This window comes from Erythrolamprus reginae, chromosome 2 (genome assembly GCF_031021105.1).
Source record: "Erythrolamprus reginae isolate rEryReg1 chromosome 2, rEryReg1.hap1, whole genome shotgun sequence".
Classification (NCBI taxonomy): Eukaryota; Metazoa; Chordata; class Lepidosauria; order Squamata; family Dipsadidae; genus Erythrolamprus; species Erythrolamprus reginae.
The window spans coordinates 223,542,803-223,559,647 of NC_091951.1; the positions used below are offsets into that span (position 1 = coordinate 223,542,803).

A 16,845-nucleotide genomic window follows, 5' to 3' on the forward strand; every position below is an offset into this window, starting at 1 on the left:
GTGTTTAATTAGTATATTTGTATAACTTGCCTCAATGGGACAGCATTTGGATTATAATTATATATGACTGGCAATTTTCTTGGGGTTCATCTAATCTCAAACTGCAGCTCTGTAATAATAGACCAGCTACCTGGTTTAGCTGCTCTGAAATGGCATCTCGTGTCATGCAGCCAAATACTAAAAAAAAACCTAGGACACTAAGGTTTTTGAGGAATGTTTATTAACATTAAGATATGTACATATTGTAGCTCTTCATACCTTGAGATTTCAAATGTCATTATTCACAAGCATCAGTGGAATGGTTACATACACTTTTACTTCTCATTTTTGAAATCTTTAAAATAAACCGCCAAGCAACACAAAATTTTCCCTATGTTTACATTCAGTACTTTCGACTTAGAGCTGTGGTGGTGATGCATATCAAGAGATTAAAAAAGGGTTGGTATTTTTGCCAAGTCCCCAAACTTGGCAACTTTAAGACTTGTGGACTTCAACTCCCATAATTCCTTAGCCAAGATTCAAAGCCTTAAAACTTCACAGGTCTTAAAGTTGCCAAGTTTGGAGACCCCCTTGCTTTAAGGAATAAAACAAAACAGTGGAAAGAGCCAACGTAGATTGGAGAAAAGTTTCTAATAATTTTTGTATCTCATCAGTGAAATTCTCTACTCAGAAGCAACTTTCAGAATGCAAAACCTACCCTTTCTCCCCAGCCATCAGCAGCATTTTCCAACAGTAAAAAAGAATTTTCCTTTGAAATGCATTAAGCTATCAGCATCATAATTATAGCATGGCTGTTAATATACATTTAAAAATATTGCTTTTTTTAACGGATAGAATATTCTCTCAGAAAAGATTGTGAACTACACAATAAATGCAAACAAATATCTGTAGACATATACATGAATTAACCAGTGGAGCTGGGAGGAAAGATATTTTATTTCTAGGTCAGGAATTTTAAAAACAAACAATACATCTTTGTCCTTTTACAGTTGCAGTGGACAGAACTACAGATTGGTTCAAAGAACAGTTGGATAACTTAGAAGCAGTTATTAGAGTAACTCTTTTTGGTCAATTTATTTATTTATTTATTTATTTATTATTTAGATTTGTATGCCGCCCCTCTCCGCGAACTCGGGGCGGCTCACAACAAAAAATATAAACAATCGTACAAATCCAAATAAATTCAATAAATTTAAGTATTTAAAATAGTTTTTAAAAGAACCCCACTAAATTAACAAGCACACACACAAACATACCATACGTAAATTGTACGTGGCCGGGGGAGGTGTTTCAGTTCCCCCATGCCTGACGACAAAGATGGGTTTTAAGAACTTTACGGAAAGCAGGGAGAGTAGGGGCAGTTCTAATCTCCGGGGGGAGTTGGTTCCAGAGGGCCGGGGCCGCCACAGAGAAGGCTCTTCCCCTGGGGCCCGCCAACCGACATTGTTTAGTTGACAGGACCCGGAGAAGGCCCACTCTGTGGGACCTAATCGGTCGCTGGGATTCGTGCGGCAGAAGGCGGTCTCGGAGATATTCTGGTCCGATGCCATGAAGGGCTTTAAAGATCATAACCAACACTTTGAATTGTGACCGGAAATTGATCGGCAGCCAATGCAGACTGCGGAGTGATGGTGAAACATGGGCATACCTAGGTAAGCCCATGACTGCTCTCGCAGCTGCATTCTGCACGATCTGAAGTTTCCGAACACTTTTCAAAGGTAGCCCCATGTAGAGAGCGTTACAGTAGTCGAATCTCGAGGTGATGAGGGCGTGAGTGACTGTGAGCAATGAATCCCGGTCCAGATAGGGCCGCAACTGGTGCACCAGGCGAACCTGGGCAAACGCCCCCCTCGCCACAGCTGAGAGATGGTTTTCTAATGTGAGCTGTGGATCAAGGAGGACGCCCAAGTTGCGGACCCTCTCTGAGGGGGTCAATAATTCCCCCCTCAGGGTAATGGACGGACAGATGGAATTGTCCTTGGGAGGCAAAACCCACAGCCACTCCGTCTTATCCGGGTTGAGCTTGAGTCTGTTGACACCCATCCAGGTCCCAACAGCCTCCAGGCACCGGCACATCACTTCCACCGCTTCGTTGACTGGGCATGGGGTGGAGATGTAAAGCTGGGTATCATCGGCATATTGATGATACCTCACCCCATGTCCTTGGATGATCTCACCCAGCGGTTTCATGTAGATGTTAAATAGCAAGGGGGAGAGGACCGACCCCTGAGGCACCCCACAAGGGAGAGACCTCGAAGCCGACCTCTGACCCCCCACTAACACCGACTGCGACTGGCCAGAGAGGTAGGAGGAGAACCACTGAAGAACAGTGCCTCCCACCCCCAGCCCCTCCAACCGGTGCAGAAGGATACCATGGTCGATGGTATCGAAAGCTGCTGAGAGATCGAGGAGCACCAGGACAGAGGATAAACCCCTGTCCCGGGCCCGCCAGAGATCATCCATCAACGCGACCAAAGCGGTTTCCGTGCTGTAACCGGGCCTGAAACCCGACTGCTGGGGACCTAGATAATCAGCTTCTTCCAAGGACCGCTGGAGCTGGAGTGCCACCACCTTCTCGACAACCTTCCCCATAAAGGGAAGGTTGGAGACTGGACGATAGTTGTTAAGTACGGCTGGGTCCAGGGAGGGCTTCTTGAGGAGGGGGCGCACAAGCGCTTCTTTATAGAGTGATGGAAAAACTCCCCTCCCCAAGGAAGCGTTGGTAATCTCCTGGGCCCAGCTCCGTGTCACCTCCCTGCTGGCCGAGACCAACCAGGAGGGACACGGATCCAGTAGACAGGTGGCGGAACTCACAGCTCCAATGGCCTTGTCCACTTCATCAGGTGTCACCAGATCAAACTCTTCCCAGACAGGTGGACAAGTACGTGCCCCAGTCACCTCGATTGACTCGTTGTCAGTCGACTCTGTTTTACAATTGGAGTCGAGGTCGGCCCGGATCTGAGCGACTTTATCAGCGAAAAACGTGTTAAACTCCTCGGCACTACTCTGCAAGGGCTCCCCAACTCCCCCCTGGTTAAGAAGGGAGCGGGTCACCCTAAACAGAGCGGCCGGGCGGGATTCCGCTGATGCAATCAAGGCGGCATGGTACGCGCATCTTGCCGCCTTGAGCGCCACTTTGTAAGTCTTAATAAAAGCTCTTACAAGTGTTCGATCAGATTCAGACCTACTCTTCCTCCATCGCTTCTGTAGACGTCTCTTTTGGCGTTTCAACTCCCGGAGCTCCTCGTTGAACCATGGGGCTCTACGGGGTCTAGCGCCACGGAGAGGTCGCAAAGGCGCAATCCGGTCAAGAGCCTCCGCAGCAGCCGTATTCCAGGCCTCCGCAAGAGACTCCGCCGAACTGTGGATGAGTGCCTCTGGAATAACCCCAAGCGCCGTCTGAAAGCCCTCTGGGTCCATCAGGCGTCTGGGGCGGAACATCTTTATTGGTTCCGCCTCCCTGCGGGGAAGGATTGGAGCCAGGAAGTCGAGCCGTAGTAGGAAATGGTCTGACCATGACAAAGGCAATGCTTCTAAGCCCCTTAGTCTCAGACCATTACTCAATTGCTCGGAAAGGAATACCATGTCAGGTGCGTGCCCTCCCTCGTGAGTCGGACCCTGTACTACTTGAGTCAGGTCCATGGCTGTCATGGTGGCCATGAACTCCTGTGCCAACCCAGAGGTTTCGCCGAGTGACGGCAGATTGAAGTCCCCCAGGACAATGAGTCCGGGGAACTCCACCGCCAACCCAGCTACCTCCTTGAGTAGCACAGGCAGGGCTTTTGACACGCAGCTGGGAGGCAGGTACGTGAGAAATAAGCCCACCTGAACCCCTAAGTCCAACTTCAGCAAGAGAGACTCGCAACCCGCAATTTCCGGAGCAATGAGCCTACGCAGGCAAAGGCTCTCCCTGGCTATAATAGCCACTCCCCTTCCCTGGGGTCGAGGTTGATGCCATATCTGAAACCCGGCTGGGCAAATTTCAGAGAGAGGAACACCTCCCTCCGGGCCCAGCCAGGTTTCAGTAATACAAGCCAGGTCGGCCTCCTCATCCAGGATCAGGTCCCGGATGAGGAGAGCTTTATTTACCACCGACCTGGCATTAAGCAGCAGCAACCTGAGTCCAGGGCCAGAGTTACACTCATCACCAGTACCCAAGGTTGGGCTCACAGAGCCAGAACAAGGGACCGTTATTAAGCAACGGTCCGTCGTTCCCCTGGAACGGCTGGCTCTGTGGCCCCCGCCATATCTGCCTCTCCCCAGCAACACAGGGATATTCCGACCCTCCGCCACCCCAGAGATCGGTGCCCCTTCCCCTCCCGCCTCTCCGGCGTCAATATTTTCTGCAAATTCCAGAGTTTCAAAATACAGACTTGCCCAAATGATTACTGCACTATGAATATCAGGTAGAAAGTTAAGGCAACCCAGCAGTATTTGAATTCATGTCACTGTGCATTGTCAATTATTGTAAATGGTCAAGCCAGTTATTTTTTCAACACCTGTGTTTTCTCCTTCAGGTATGGTAGTAATCATTAGGTAGGTCCCTGTAAGATTGAAAAAAGAATTATCCAAAATTTAGGCTCAGTGGAAAACATGGGACTGTTTAAGATTTCCTTTAGATAAATGTACCGGTACTTGGTTTTGCAATATAAACCGCACCGTGGGATGCTTGCTGTTTTAAAAGGGCATGAATATGAATTTTTGAAGAATGATTGCTCATGAGACCTTTTATGAAATTGTATGGCTGTCTAATTTAGACATGATTTATTTCTGAATTTCTGTAGGTCTGCAAGCTTTATTTGATTTAACTGGTAGCCAATTCAAGTGTAATTTTAGCTGAATAACAAGCAGATGACAAATTTTAATTGGCAAAGCTGAAAGCTAAAGGCACAACAAGGTTTATTATTTTAAGGCATTTTGATTCTGGTTTGTGACTGCAAGAGGAAAGGAAGCTATTAGATACGATATTTCTTTCTAGTAAAGAATAACAACTGGTGTCTTGGATCTGCTGGATTGCAGGTCCAGATGGACTGATTCATTCCAGGACAGCTTAACCAAGAGCTTTCAAAAGAATATCCGCAATTGTTCCTCTTGGCCGGGCAATTGGACTCTTACCTTTGACACTGGCATGTCTTCTTGGCAAGCAAATGTTGCTTAATTTGGGCCATCCTCTTGGCTTGTTGCTGCCAAAAACATAGAAAAATAGAAGATTGAGGGCAGAAAAAGACCTCATGGTCCATCTAGTCTGCCCTTATACTATTTCCTGTATTTTATCTTAGGATGGATATGTGTTTATCCCAGGCATGTTTAAATTCAGTTACTGTGGATTTACCAACCACGTCTGCTGGACATTTGTTCCAAGTATCTACTATTCTTTCAGTAAAATAATACGTTCTCACATTGCTCCTGATCTTTCCCCCAACTAACTTCAGATTGTGTCCCCTTGTTCATGTGCTCACTTTCCTATTAAACACATTTCTCTCCTGAACCTTATTTAACCCTTTAACATATTTAAATGTTTTGATCATGTTCTGAATCCAAGGAGGAGCTAGATAATTGATCTCCTTCTGAGCTGTCTGCCACACTCTCCTCCTCCCTGTCACTCATGTCTCCTTGGTCAGAGGAGCCTTCATCAGCAGATTCCACCCGGGGCAAAACAGGCCTGCAGCATGTGGATGTCTCCCCCACATCCACAGTTCTTGGGGCAGGAGCTGGGCCAGAGCTAACCACAACAGATCATGTCCCCCCCTTATGAAGAAACTCACCTGTTTCTGCTTAATACGTTTACAAGTAGGTACACAGACACCAATAAGAATTAACAGCAGAAGCATTGCGCCAATTCCCGAGGCTGTTTTGATCAGTGAGAAACTACTATCTAACGTCTCATTTGAGAACTTTCCTGTGAGGAGGAAAAAAAAAAGAAGATTGGAAGTAGAGGAGAACAGAATGTGCACAAAAACAGCCAAGAACAAGATGCTAGTGTCACTTACTACTTTGGAACCTACCCAGAATATAGTCAATACTGATTTTCACGTTGTTGTTCACTTTGAAATCACACCTCCAGAGTCCTTCAGTCGTAGCTACGTGACAGAATTTATTCTCTGAAATGGGAGAGCCACATTTGGGTTCACTCGTGGAGTCATTTACATAAACCCAGCACAATTCGATCAGTGGAGGGGCGGAAGGGCTGATATGGCCACACAAGGTCACGTTGTCTTCTTTGGATCTGAGCGCAGGAGGGATAGCAGAGACTGCAAGAAAGATATATTAGGGAAACAGATTTTACAAGATCTAGGAAAGAATGTTCCTTTACGTGAAGAATATTTTCTCATATGATCTAAAGCAGTGTTTCCCAACCTTGGCCACTTTAAGATATTTGGACTTCAACTCCCCGAATTCCCCAGCCAGCGAATGCTGGCTGGGGAATTCTGGGAGTTGAAGTCCAGGTATCTTCAAGTTGCCATGGTTGGGAAACACTGATCTAAAGTACCAGGCTATTTATTCATGGAAAGAGAACAGAATAAATGGTATCAAAGGATTCAAACCCAGCATAAATCAGCAGTTATGCAAAGATGATTCAGTCTTCTCATATATTGACACCAAAATACGTAGCTGTTCAATTACATATTCAATTTTTGTAAGTCAGTTTCCAAAAAACATAAGTAGCTCAGAGAGTAATTATAGCAAATCCTTCAGGTGTTTCAGCCACAGTCCTGTGCAAGCTATATTGATTGAACCATCAAGTCAACTCTTCTTCTAATCTCATTGCCCCCATCCAAAGTCCAAAGTATTTAATAAAACTGAGGAAGGATCTTTATTTCTCAGCTAGAAGTTTCCCCAGCTCCAATATAGATTGCAAGCGCAGCCACCAAGGTCCTAGCACTGCTTAGAAGTCAGAAGGAGAGACAAAAACATCACAAGAGGTTCAGATAAGGGGAATTCTGAAGGCCCAATGATCATTGCAGATGTGAAGTCTCTTCTTTGCACACAGAGCTTGCAAAACCTGCTACCTTCCTACTCTAATGCCATATCTACTGTTTAAATTTGCATGGGATTTTATATGAAGGCAAAGGTTTATTTTCTTTCTTTTTTAAAGCACTGGCCATTTTAAGTCTACAATTTGATTATCTTCCTTAAGTTGTGTTATCTTTCTTCTGCAGTTCTTGCTAATTCCTGCACTATAAACCCACTCACAAGAAATATATATATTACTCGACTGATATATAGTGCTCATTTATATTATGGATATGCAGTTACTTTCAATGATGAAATACACTCATCATTTCCCATTTCCCCAAAGCAAGAAGTAACATTCTGTTCTAGCTTTTATATGCCCAGCAAAAGTAACTGCATATGTACCTTTTTAAAAAACCACACTTCAAAATTGCTGGCTGGAAGACAAAGATGCACGGATGCCACAGGTGGCATGCGAAACCGTATCTGTGGCACGTGAGCTGTTACCCTAGCTCAGCTCCAGTGTGCATCTGAGTGCCAGCCAGCTGATTTTCGGATCACCAGGAGGCTCTGGGAGGGCATTTTTGGCTTCCAGAGCATCCCTGGGTGTGGGGAGGGCATTTTTCCCTCCCCGGGCTCCAGAGAAGTCTCTGGAGCCTGGAGAGGGTGAAAAGCAGGCCTACTGGGCTTACCAGCCCATTGGGAAATGGGCTATTTCAGGCCCCAAAAGAATCTCAGAGGGTCTCTGGCATAGTTCCCTCTAAGCTTAAAAATCATCATCAACTCAGAGTTTTTCCAAACCTGCCCAGAAGCCGAGAGGGAAAGAGTGAGAGGGAAGGAGAGAGAGAGGAAGAGAGGAAGAGAGAGAAACAGGAAGGAAAAGAGAAAGAAAAAGAATGGGAGTAAGGAAGAGAGAAAGAAAATCAAAATCTAGTTTGAAACTAAATCAACTATTTAAGTGGCATTTTGATATTGATAGAGTTGCCCTATTATGAGCTCACTGTTATAGACACACAGTACAGCATTTTATTTTGAAATTCTCTGAGGCAAAACAGGGTGGGTTTTTTATTTGTTTGTTTGTTTATTTATTTATTATTTATTTATTTATTTATTATTTCTGTGCCGCCCAGTCCCAAAGGGACTGCCACTCAGACACTATACTTTTCCGCCCACCCACCCCCCAAAAATTAGAGGGAACACTGGTCTCTGGGGGGTCGGGGGAGGCCATTTTCACCGTGCAAAGGCATTGAGTTATGGGTGTGGGCACTTGCACATGCATGACAGCTCATGCACACATGTTTCGACACCTGAGGAAAAAAAGGTTTGCCATCACTGCCATAGCACATTGCCTCGGATGGCTTACATGTATAATAGAATGAATTTGCAAAAAGGGTGGGTGGGATTTTTCTAAATTTGGAAGAAACCTTTTAGGAATTTAGTTTAGTTTAGTTTAGTTTAGTTTAGTTTAGTTTAGTTTAGTTTAGTTTAGTTTAGTTTAGTTTAGTAATTTAATTTAATTTAATTTAATTTAATTTAATTTAATTTAATTTAATTTAATTTAATTTAATTTAATTTAATTTAATTTAATTTAATTTAATTTAATTTAATTTAATTTAATTTAATTTAATTTAATTTAATTTAATTTAATTTAATTTAATTTAATTTAATTTAATTTAATTTAATTTAATTTAATTTAATTTAATTTAATTTAATTTATTCTACTTGTATGATGCCCAATCCTGTAGGACTCAGGACGATTTACAACAATACAGAAACAATACAATAATAAAAAGAAGTCAAATATTAACAATAACTATAAAACCACATTATAAACCCATCTACTAAAATAACCCCCTGTAACAGCCCTAAATCCAATCTAACAACAACATACATACCAATTGAACATGATTCGTCTGTGCCTGATGTTAAGATTCACAGCCCCCAGACTTGTTGGCAAAGCCAGGTCTTGAAAGCTTTTTGAAAGACCAGTAGAGTGGAAGCAGAGCAAATATTGGAGCGTGGGGAGTTGGTTCCATAGAGCTGGGGCAGCTACAGAAAAGGCCTTTTCCCACGTTACTGCCAACCTACATTGCTTAGTCAACAACACCTGGAGGAGGCCGATTCTGTGTGATCTAATAGGTCTCTGGGAGGTTAGATGCTATGGTGCCAAGCCTGAAAGTTCCCTGGACGGTGCAAGGGGGAAATTACTTGTACAGCAGACCCATCCCTTGCCTATAGATTCACTAATGTGCAGTTTTGTGTGAAAGGATTTCTTAGATAATGTTTAGCTGTGGGTTCCTGAGGACACCCTGGAAAGGATCCTCACAGCTTGCCCAGGAAGCAAGACAAGAGGGAAGATCCTCCTCCAACCGCTGCCATATCCCACATGCGCGAAGGTTATAGAAGGCAAGGCTAGGAGTTCCCTTTCCTATAGAATCCTATAATGTCAATTCTTCATGCTGTCTCAGGGTAAATTGCTTGGGTCTCATTGATTCTCTCAGTTCTCCTCCGTTTCAGACATGTTGATATGTAAATTGTCACATTTCCCTCAAGCTGAGATACCAGTGAAAGGCCTCTTTTGTCCAAATTGTTCCAGGTTAACAGCAAGAACAGATTAAATAATAATGATCAACAAATAAGAGCTCTAGGCACCATCCTTATTCCTCGCTCAAAATGGATGGATGGAAATAAAAATGGATTTATCAACAAAAGGGTTTTTAAAAAAATACACTCCTGCTGATATAAAAAATGACTTGTGGGCTGCCATGCAGCCTTCAAAATGAAGATGAGGTCTTTTTAATATTTTTGAAGAGAAGTTTAAATGGAAAATATTGGCTGTTAAATAATATTGAAGTGCAAGAACCACCAGAGAACCACCAGCGGTTTGCTACTAGTTCGGACAAACCGGTCCAAACTGGGGGAAAAAACCACCTCTGATCTTCTTACTCAGGCAACTTGACTGAACTGACTCTTTTGTCAGTTCTAAAGTGACCTACTTCATTCCACCCTAGCTAATGGAAATGATTAATTTAAAAATAGTTGAGTTTTGAGAATATTAATAGTTGTGTTGGTATTTAAAGTCAATAGCCCCTATAATTAATCTAATAAACTGAAATTGCATATTACCATCAAATCAAGACACATTCCTACCTTTCACAACTATGAGGTTGATGTTTTTTCTCAAAATTCCATGTTTAAATCCAAGATGGCATTGGTACTGTCCAGCATCTTCAGAATGGACATTGGATATTTGTTGGATGGAGAAAGAACGATTGATGTTGCTTACATTATGCTCCTTCATGAGAATATTATTCTTAAGCCATTTCCAAGACTGGACTTTTGGAATCTCCGGATCTCTTTTGTCTTGCAAGTCAATGTTCAAAGGACAGGAAAGGCAGGTGTTGCTGTTGGTAGCGGCAAACTGGAACTCATCCGATGGATTGGAAAAACCTGATTTTATGTCCAGCCAAAATAGAAAGTAACATATGATCAGAATTGTGTGCATTGCTGCATTTTCACTGTCGAAAAAGACTATGGTCCTTTCCCCTCTACCGTAGTGAATTAAAGTGCTAACCTTGAGATGGCAGAAAACATTTGCTTCCCTCCGAGCTAATCCCTACTCTGTGGCTGATTCAGGTTACTGCTGAAAGGGATTTTCTTGTTTTGTGAATGTGACACTCACTGATGGAAAAGTCATCAAAATAAAGTACTGTACAGGGGAATTGTTTAAAAAAATCAACCCTTTTTTGGCGGTTTTGATTTTAGTAGATTCCTCTAGTTTCAATATCTGCTGCTTTGTCATATTTTTTGTTATCATTTTAGTTTTTTCCTTGTTGATTTTTAGTCCGGCAATCTCTCCAAATTTATTTATTTCATTAATTAGAATAGGTGTAGATTCTAAGGGGTCTTGTACAATGAACACCATGTCATCAGCAAATGCTTGGAGTTTATAGTGTTCACTTTTAATTTTTAGTCCTTGGATTTCCTTGTTGTGTCTTATTTTATTTAGTAGAACTTCTAGTGCGAAAATAAAAATCAGGGGGGCTAAGGGGCAACCCTGCTTCACTCCTTTTTTGATGTTTATTGTTTCTGTCATATCATTGTTTATCAGTATTTTGGCTGTTTGTATTGAGTTTTAATGAGTTCTGTAAATTTATTACCAAGTTGCATTGTGTTGTGAAGAATTGCCAGTATAAACTATCAAAGGCTTTCTGTAAGTCTACGAATAGGAATGCTACTGGTTTATCTATGTTTTTATCGTAGTATTCTAAAGAGTCCAAAATAATCCTTGTATTTGTTGCTATATTTCTTGCTGGAAGAAAGCCATTTTGGTCTGTGTGTATTCTAACAGTAAGTATTCTTTTAAATCTTTCAGCTATGATTATGCATATTCCCTTTATTTTTCTGTACCCTGTTTTTAATGTATATAACCAATAAATATATTTATTATTATTAAAAAAAAACCAATCCCTTCCCAGTTCAAGCTCCCTCGTTGTTTTTGGGATACCGCAAGCACCACTGAGAAGCATAACAATAATTATGCTTGGGCACACTGGAAAAAAGAGGTTCTGAGGTTTTTACTGCAACATTTTCACAAAAAACTATATCTGATAAAAACCACTATAGACAATGGGCTGTAGTAAACAGAGAACAATAGCATTCTCTCCTATGTTATATAAATGTGAGTTAACATAGGATGTAAATTCCAGGAAAACAAATCAGTGATGAAGTAACCTTATCTTGGAACAATGCAGTGATATTGGAAGCAGTTAGCAAAGCAAATTATGGTTGATGCTGAACTTTTTATGAGGAAAAACTTCAAGAGAACCCAAGTTTCAGGCTCTTTGAACCAAATTTAGTGACTTGGCTTACCTAACACTTTGACATTGTAAAAGAGGTTGATTTTATATTCAGAGATGCAACATTCCCATTTCCCATTATCCTGAACTGTAAGGTTTAATATCTGTAAGATATTCTTTCGTAGTTTCCATCGTGGCTCGTTCTCTGCTACTTCGGTCTTGTGGGGGTCAAACCATACAATTCCGGTTTCTTTGACAGGAGATAGTTGCATCTTTAGAGTGTCACCTTGCAGGAGGTATCCACTTTTAGATCCAGTAACTGTGAAAGAAAGAAGGCCCACTGGTAAATTTTCCTTCCCCTGCCTCTTCCCAGGGATAATTTATTTCTTTAATTACTCATTCAATAGCAAGAAGAAGAGATAGACAGAGAGAAAGGCAGATTACATGATGCATCATTCACCTGTCCACACTTCAATATCATAAGTAGCCACCTGCTGTTGACCCACGTGGCAGGTATATTGTCCTGGTTTTGCTTTTGTCAGTTCTAGAGAAAAAGTCTCCTCTTTCAATTTGTACATTACAGACGTTGTACCTTTAAAGAAAAAAAAGGATGGAATTAAACCTTAAATGCAAAGACTCATATCTCTTTTGATTGGCTGTAATGTGGAAGGGTTTGGCCAGTTTTACCTCTATATATGTGGCTGTTATATTTCTGTAGCAGAAGTTTTTCATTATATTTCCAGATCATTCGGAGATCGTTTCTGTCAGTTTTACAGTGAAGTAAGACAGACTTGTCAGCAGCAACATCTATCCTTTCACCTGTGGAAAAAGTTGCCCCTAGAAGAACTAGAACATAAAAAATAATGGAAGAATAAAGAAAATTAACAATGAGAAACAAATGAGATTTCATCAACAGTGAATCACTGTACTCAATCAATATATTGGCCTTTTATTTTATGTAATTCATTACATTTTAACGTAACTATTTACATTTTAAGTGTGTGCTGATTTGCTCTGGAGTTTTCAGAAAGTCTGTAATTCACACACACAAAGATTGTCACTGTACAAGGCATTTGTTTTGAGGGAGAAATGAAGAATAAATTAGTCTTCAGAAAAGGAAGAGAAATGTGTACATCATTATTTTTATAAGCTACCATAAAAGATGGTTATGTCTAGATTTTTAAACCAAAGGAGGGTAATTGGATTTAGTGGTGATGTAGCAAATCTGCTGGTTATGTAAAAATTCTGTTCTTCATTTGAGCATAGATATCAGTGATCAGAAAAGAATAGCCTTACTTCTAGGGTTCTAAAGGCCATAGAAAAATATTAAAAATTAGGGATGTGCTGCATTTTGGATGTGAAGTCCTAGAGGTGGTTCACAGTAGACGTGAACCCACACATCATATCAGTCAATGGCTGCTCTAAGAACCTGGCTTAGTGGTTAAGACATTGGGCTTGTCACCTGGAAAGCCATCAGCCCAGGTTTGAGACCTGAGCTTCACATGATGAAGTGAGCTCCCATCCTCACCGCAGCTCCTGCCAACCTAGCAGTTTGAAAGCATGCAAATGCGCTCTGTGATATCCCGCTGGCCACATGACTATGGAAACATCTTCAGATAAAACTAGATCAATGGCCTTGAAATGAGGATTCGCCTCCCCATAGTTAGCGGAGTAAAATTAGCAGAGTAAAAAAATTAGCGGAGTAAAAAAATTTAGCGGAGTAAATTAGCGGAGTAAAAAAATCCAGAGACTCCCAAGAAAATTGGAAGTTTGAGCTGCTGTGGCCTAGAGGTGGAGAGCTTGCCTCCCAATGAGGAGATTGTGAGTTCGATCCTAGGTGGAGGCAGATGTAGGGTCTCCTACTTGGACAGGGTGTTGGACTAGATCAGTGTTTCCCAACCTTGGCAACTTGAAGATAACTGAACTTCAACTCCCAGAATTCCCCAGCCAGTGTTTGGTCAAAAACTGTTTGGGTTTTTGCAGCTGTTTTATGTTTTTACATTCTGCATTGGGCTGCTTTATGAATATGAGTTTTATTTCTGTTCAGAATATCAGGAGAATACCAGCTGATATGCAGGCTTCTTATTAGACAAAGATTTAGAATGTTTCCAGGAGAAAACTAAACCTGAATTGGCCCAAACCAGTAGTGATTCACAGTTCTCTGTCTGGTCACTTCTTTCTCTTTCTGTCTCTGAAGTAATTGTTTTAGTTATGCTTCTAGTGAGGGCTGCATGTTGGTCTCATGATACTTCTCTCTCTCTCTCTCTCTCTCTCTCTCTCTCTCTCTCTCTCTCTCTCTCTCTCTCTCTCTCTCTCTCTCTCTCTGTGTGTGTGTAAAAGATAAACTTGCAAAAGAAGCAAACCTAAAAGAGATTTATAAGGATAGAATAGTGTTTCTAATTTATTTACAAAGGAAAATTCAAGAGAAAAACCAATAAACAATTAAATTAAGTAAACATAAAGGATAGTCCTTTACATTAAAGGTTGTCTAAGGCACTGTATCTTATGGCCACAGGTTTCCCACCTTAGCTTTAGAAGTTCTAAACTTCTATACAGATAATTCATGCTGGTTATCATAAGTACATTTCAGTATGTATGTGGATGAACTGTTAAGGCTCCCCCCCCCCTGCCACCAGCAAAATTGATGAGAAGAAAGGAAAATTATTAGGCTGGGAAAATGAGAGATCAAATGCAGTTCCATTGTGCCACAAATATATATTGTGACAAACTCACCCAGGTAAAGAACAAAGGCAGCAAGAATGCTGTTTAAAACCATATTCGCCAATGCGCCTTTTCACCCGGACAACTGACAGCTGCAATGAGTTCCTGGCAGAAAAAATAAAAATCATCGGGAAAAGTCAGCATGGTTTATTCTAAAAATACCTTGTAGAATTCAATATGTAGGGCAAAAGCAACTAGGAGAAGTTTATCTTCAACACTGAACAAAATTACAAGGTTAAAAACCTAAAGAATTTCAAATAAACTGCAAAAAGCTAAAGAAGTTTTTGATCTATGAAATTTACAAGTGAATTAAGAGGTCAGTTAAAAAAGATTTGGGAACTAACTATGAAAAATAAATAACTTCTTGTAGAAACCAGAGTTATTTTGTCTGCTTTGATTCATAACAAAGATAAACAACTTTATGGTTTTAGAAACTGAATATAAGAAGGGACTAAAGATACTAAAGTAGAAGGAGGGGAAAAGGCTGCTTTTGGTGTAGGTTAACTGGAACTTATAAATTGATACAAAACATAACTTTGGAAATATTAAAGGGATGTTTGAGGAAGGGAGTCAGAAATTAGTAGCTACAATATCAATAGCAGCAAAAATGAGGTGTGATGCTCTCTATTGATTATGTCCAAAATAGGTCTATGAGGGAATGGCAGGTATGGAAGAAATATTGTCTGACAAGACAAAGAAAATATCAAAAGTGAAAGCACAAATAGAGGACAAGAGAATGATTTGAAAAAAGGATACTTGGCTGGACATTCTCCCAGGGGAAGAGCCTTCTCTGTGGCGGCCCCGACTCTCTGGAACCAGCTTCCCCCGGAGATTAGAACTGCCCCCACCTTCCTTGCCTTTCGTAAACTCCTTAAAACCCACCTTTGCCGCCAGGCACGGGGGAATTGAGACATCTCTCCCAGGCCTATACAATTTATGTATGGTATGTCTGTGTGTACGTCTGCTTAATAACGGGTTTTTTAAAAATGTTTTTAAATTATTAGATTTGTCATGAATTGTTTTATTGATGTTGTGAGCCACCCCGAGTTTACGGAGCGGGGCGGCATACAAATCGAAATAATAATAATAATAATAATAATAATAATAATAATAATAATAGTTGAACTTTTAAAAATTAAAGGAGAAACTCAATAACAAATCAAGAGAGTGACCTGGAAAATATTTTCTTATTGGATCTGCAAAAGAGGCTTGTTAAACCCTTGAAGAAGTCTGGGCAATGGAATAAAGAATTGAAAAGAAATCAAAGCCTATGAGAATATTTGAATGAACCGAAGGCAGTTAGAGGAAATATAAAATAATTTGATTTAGATTGTAATAAAAATACCTAATAAAAATACTGTACACCAAATAAGCAAATGGTATTCAAAATATTGACCAGGTTCTGTAAGTCATCATACAATCACTGCATGGTATCTGCTAAAAATCCTTCCCTAAAAAGGGACCTTGTAGGTCATCTAGTCCAGCCTCCCACCCAGCAGACCTTACTCCGTTTTTGACAGATGGCAGGCAACTCCCCTTTGTCTTGTTTTCACCCTCCATGGCCTCCAGCAGCACTCTGCTGGCCAAAAACAGGCTGTGTGGAGGCCTTCTGAAGCCCCCACATGGCCCATTTTCAGACTCTTTGGCCTCCAGCAGCACTCTGCTGGCCAAAAATGGGCCATGTGGAGGCCGCACATTGTCCATTTTGGCCAGCAGAGGCCCCACTGATTTGTCTTTTGATATTTTCAGACCGTTTCCATGGGTTGGATTTAAGTATGCCACAGGCTGGATCCTGCAGGCCTTGAATTTGAGACCTTTATTCCAGAGTTTCAACATCTTTTTTACATTGTGGTCCAAAACTGGATTCAATACTGTAGGTATAGTCTTACTAAGGCTTTATAGAGTGGTATTAACACCTCCCTTGATCTGGATTTTATGCCTCTGTTAATGCAATTTAGGATTGCATTGCCTTTTTTGATTGCCACCGCACACTCTTGGATCATATTTTTAATTGGTTGTCCACTAAGACTTCAAGATCAACAACAACAACAGCAACAGTTACTGCTATTAAGCCTGGTTTCAACCAAGTCTATATGTGTGCTTTGATTTTTCGTGCCTAAGTAGAAGACTTTACTTTTCTCTACATTGAATTTCATTTTGTCAGGTAGGGTCCAGTGTTCAAGTCTGTTAAGAGCCACCTGGATCTTGAACCTATCATCTAGGGCAGTGTTTCCCAACCTTTTTTGAGCCGCGGCACATTATTCATATTTTCAAAATCTTGGGGAACACTGAATGGGGGGGGGCGCGGGGGGGCTAAAGAAAAGTTTGGACAAAAAAAAAATCTCTTCCTCCATTTCACTCTATTTCTCCC

The 16,845-nt window shown here is 41.2% G+C and overlaps 1 protein-coding gene across 1 annotated transcript; it reads right to left on the reverse strand.

Moving 5' to 3' along the window:
- Window positions 1–904: 904 nt before the first annotated feature.
- CD4 (CD4 molecule) lies at window positions 905–16,310 on the reverse strand. The gene is made up of 9 exons (XM_070736819.1): window positions 16,028–16,310; window positions 12,441–12,599; window positions 12,214–12,345; window positions 11,827–12,072; window positions 10,105–10,404; window positions 6,006–6,251; window positions 5,766–5,899; window positions 5,116–5,183; window positions 905–4,544 (listed from the first exon to the last, which is right to left on the reverse strand). The coding sequence occupies exons 1-9, from the start codon at window positions 16,308–16,310 to the stop codon at window positions 4,514–4,516; spliced, it is 1,599 nt and encodes a 532-aa protein (XP_070592920.1). The 3' UTR covers window positions 905–4,513.
- Between the last annotated feature and the right edge of the window lie 535 nt (window positions 16,311–16,845).

Excerpts from the sequence above, each read along its gene's own strand:
- CD4 (XM_070736819.1), bottom strand. The coding sequence starts at position 16,310 with ATGTTGAAACTCTGGAATAAAGGTCTCAAATTCAAGGCCTGCAGGATC. Across the intron at positions 12,346-12,440 it reads TAACAGCCACATATATAGAG|GTACAACGTCTGTAATGTAC; the intron begins GTAAAACTGGCC and ends TTTTCTTTAAAG. Across the intron at positions 6,252-10,104 it reads CAACCTCATAGTTGTGAAAG|TCTCTGCTATCCCTCCTGCG; the intron begins GTAGGAATGTGT and ends TCTTTCTTGCAG.